Source organism: Dipodomys ordii, unplaced genomic scaffold, assembly GCF_000151885.1.
Source record: "Dipodomys ordii isolate 6190 unplaced genomic scaffold, Dord_2.0 Scaffold13203, whole genome shotgun sequence".
Taxonomy (NCBI): domain Eukaryota; kingdom Metazoa; phylum Chordata; class Mammalia; order Rodentia; family Heteromyidae; genus Dipodomys; species Dipodomys ordii.
The window spans coordinates 1-4,035 of NW_012280415.1; the positions used below are offsets into that span (position 1 = coordinate 1).

Consider the following 4,035-nt stretch of genomic DNA (forward strand, 5'->3'; position numbering starts at 1 on the left):
CTGGGAAGGTGGCTCAGTGGTAGAGCGCTTGCCTTGCATGCCTGAGGCCCTGGGTTCGATTCCTCAGCACCACATAAGCAAAAAGAAAAAAAAAGCCAGAAGTGGCGCTGTGGCTCAAGTGGTAGAGCGCTAGCCTTGAGCTGAAGAGCTGAGGGACAGCGCCCAGGCCCAGAGTTCATGATTGGACCCAAAAAAAAAAAAGTTATTTTTATCTTAGATGAAAAAAAGAACACCAAGCATCCTTATATATAAGGTGTTAAGTAAATAGGCATTGGATCAATGAAAAGAACAACCAGATACCAATGACTACTCAGGAGGCTGAGACTTATAGGATCAAGGTTCAAGGCCAGCTTAGGAAAGAAATGTTGCTAGACTCCATTTCCAAAATAATGAGCAAAAAGCAGGGCTAGAAGCATGGTTCAAGTAGTAAAGTAGAATACCTGTCTAGCACAAGGCTCCCAGTTCAAATCTAGTACTGCTCCCTCACAATAGGAACTGCCCAGAGCCTTTATAACTACTGCTAAGCATTATTTAATTACCTGTCAAAATGTAGGCACAGATTATAACCATTTGTGAAAACACATACTCATAAGTCAAAAGTAACTTTTTAATATACTATGACCAAATAGCATTTATCCTAGGAATGCAAGATTCAGTTAACATTAAAAAATTCCATCAATGTAATATATTAGTAGAATGAAAGAAAACACTCACATGCTCATTTCTGTTAACAGATACAAAAAACTTTCTCAAGCTGGTCCCCAATGGGTGACATCTATAATCCTAACTACTCAGGAGGCTGAGATCTAAGGATCATGGTTCGAAGCCAGCCCAGGCAGGAAGATCCTTGAGACTCTTTATCTCCATTAATAACCAGAAAATCAGAAATGGTGCTGTGGCTCAAATTGCCCAAAGAGCGCTAGCCTTGAGCAGAAATGCTCAGGGACAGCACCCAGGTCCTGAGTTCAAGCCCCACAATCAACAGGACAAAAAAAAAAGTTATGGATCTCAATGGATACAAAAAACTTTTGGTATTAGATACAAAAATCCAATACCAATTAGTGACTAAAAAATAAGCTAGGTACAAGCTGAGTACCAGTAGCTCACACCTATAATCCTAGCTCCTCAAGAGCCTGAGATCTAAGAATGGAGGTTTGAAGGCAGCCCAGGCAGGGAAGTCTATGAGACTCTTATCTCCAATTAAGCACAAAAAACGCTGGAACTGAAGCTATGGTTCAAGTGGTAGAACACTATCCTTGAGCAAAATAACTCGGGAACAGTGCCCAGGACTGACACAAAAATAAACAAATGAAGGAACTATTCTTAATATGACAAAGGACATCTAAGAAGAAACCGCAGTTAATGCCATAATGGAATAACAGACTTCTAAAATTTTAATAATTTTATATGTTATAATATAGTCATTTAACTGCCTAGTTTAAAACTATCTTCATTGCCAGGCTCAGAATTGCAAGATTTTAAAACAAGGAAGAAATATCTTCTTCCCACATTTTACAAACAAGGAATCAAACACAGACATATTAAGTAATTTGTCGAAATGAAGGACTAAACATTGTTTTTTGTTGTTGTTGTTTTGTTTTTTTACTATTTTTTCTTAAAAGTTTATTGATAAAACAATGTTAAAATGTAAGAAAGTATAGAAAAAGTAATCTACAGGTTTCTGACTCAGATAATACTTCATAAAAGTCTGAATCTTTTTCTCATAAATCTTAACTTAAAAAATGTTTTTCTCTATGGCAAAAGAGAATATGGAGGGAAGGGAAACTTACTCAAGGATGGGAGGAAATGCCACTGAAGATAACAATTACACTCACCATTCTCCAAGACTGACTACTTTGTGTGTTGTTAAGATTGTACCACAGAAAATGATTTTAAAAACAAACAAGAACATCCTACCCCTAAGAAACCAGTCCCAGTGCCTTACCTGTACAGAGAAGTCCATCTTTGTAGTAAAGTGCATACACTCTGGCACTGTGTCCAATTAATGATGAGGTCTCAAAGGCTTCATGGTCCTCCAGTTGCTTCATTCTCAAAATAGCCTTCAAATAAACCTTCTTCCAGTGCAAAGCGTCCTGAACAGAATCATCTATCTGCCAGCCCAAATTGTTACAGGCAGTCTGCCACACCTCTGTACAGGCACTTATCACCTTATTCCACTGTTTAGAGACGAGGCAGCATGTGAGTAAAGTCTGAGGATCGAGCCATTTTAACAAATAAAAACTGAGCTCCAGAGGAAGGAGTTTGAGGAAGTCCCGCTTGAGGAGGGTCTCCAGGTTATTGGAGAGATGCCTGAGCTGGACTGCCCCACTCAGACTAATCAGGTGATCCAGAGTTTCATTTTTCTGCAAGTCCGTCAGAGAAAGAAATGTAACAGAAATGTTATCAAGCCATGTCTCAAAGTCCTTTCTCTCCATAAGGTTATGGAAATATTTACCTGTGGCACATCAAAATATTGTATTAGTTCTGCTCAAAGAGACCGTTCAAGCAAGACTGCTAATAAATGAAGTATTAAAATTAGTGTAAAAAACTTTGTATTACATCTTAACGCTTAGCTTAGTTACTACAACTTGACAGTTAACACTTTTTAATTATCTGAATTTTTTTTTTCATGCACAGAAAGAAAAATACTTTTGCAAAACTTCTAACAAATGAGGACCTATAAAATGTGTCATGGAGATAGGCTAGTATCCATGTCTTGTTCCTTTTGAAGTCTATCACATGCTACATGCAGCTTCACAGTAAAAGATTCACAAAGTATTCATCCACAGTCAATATATTCTTTAAGACAAGCCCCCACCCCAGCAAAACCAATATAAGACTACTTCCTTAATTAACTCTTTAATAAGCTAAATATGGTTGTTAAAAATCACAAAAATAAGCACCAGGATGTGACAACCAAAAGGCAAATCTCCAGAGCAGTAACCTAAGATATTAGTTATACAAGGTACAACCTGACCTATCACCACAATCACAGAGCTACTTGGTTTTTTTTTGTTTCTTTTTTTACAACAGATGTTTTCAGCACAAAAGATGGGTAGACATATTAAGTTTCCAGTCCTCTTCTGGTTCTTGTACCTTCTTCAAAACATGCATTAGTAAGGCCCTACATAGACTGTTTTTGGAAGTTTCATATGAGCTTGTGATAACTCTTAATTATGTACCTGGAGCTATTAGGGGCGCAGAAATCTGTGCAATAGGCAAATTAATAATCCTGATGCTGCCAGCAACAGTGGCAGTGTAACCCTAGCTATTCAGAGGTAGGAGGATTTCAAGTTTAAGGACAGCTTGGACTATAGCATAGTGAGATCTCATTTAAAAAATAAAACAAAAATGCATAATCTCTATGCTTAAAAAACACCTAAAAATGGGTATCTTTACTTTGCAAAAGATGTTAAAGGAGGTAAGAAATTGCTTAGAGTCACAGGGCTAGTAAAATACAACAGACTGGAAGCGAGTGCTCTCAAAATTCACTACCCAAGTGTTCTGTGTGTCTCTGAAGTGAAGGACAATAAAAATGAATCATCACATGGTGGTAAGATCTGGGTGTACTAAGTCTATTTCATTATATCATTTTCCCCTTTGGGAGAAGGACAAACTGTTCTAGGGCTAACTGGGCAAAAGAATTTTAAAGTAACCTGCATTAATGTCAGCAAGTATCAACTCACTATTTACAATAGGGACTAAACTGATTTAAAGAGAACAACAACAACAAAAAAAAAACCTGTGAACCAATTACAACAAAAAGAAAAATCATAAAGCCTAATGCCAGTAGCTCATAACTATAATCCTAATTATCCAGGAGGCTGAGATCCAGCTGACCTTGGTTCAAAGCCAGCTAGGGCAGAAAAGTCCAAAAACTCCATCTTTCGCCTCCCTTATCCCACCTCCACCAAAAAGAATAAAAAGAGCTTTTATTTTATTTTTTTTTTTGGTCAGTCGTGGGGCTTGAACTCTGGGCCTGGGCGCTGTCCCTCAGCTCTTCAGCTCAAGGCGAGCGCTCTACCACTTGAGCTA

At 37.9% G+C, this 4,035-nt stretch overlaps 1 protein-coding gene across 1 annotated transcript; it reads right to left on the reverse strand.

Annotated features, from left to right (window-relative positions):
- Window positions 1-1,902: 1,902 nt before the first annotated feature.
- Window positions 1,903-3,750, reverse strand: LOC106002536 (F-box/WD repeat-containing protein 2). Its single transcript, XM_013037399.1, has one exon. It carries the CDS (start codon window positions 2,433-2,435, stop codon window positions 1,920-1,922), a length of 516 nt encoding a protein of 171 aa, XP_012892853.1. The 5' UTR covers window positions 2,436-3,750; the 3' UTR covers window positions 1,903-1,919.
- Window positions 3,751-4,035: the final 285 nt, after the last annotated feature.

What these genes read in the sequence shown, in the direction of transcription:
- LOC106002536 (XM_013037399.1), bottom strand. Translation starts at nt 2,435, where the DNA reads ATGGAGAGAAAGGACTTTGAGACATGGCTTGATAACATTTCTGTTACA.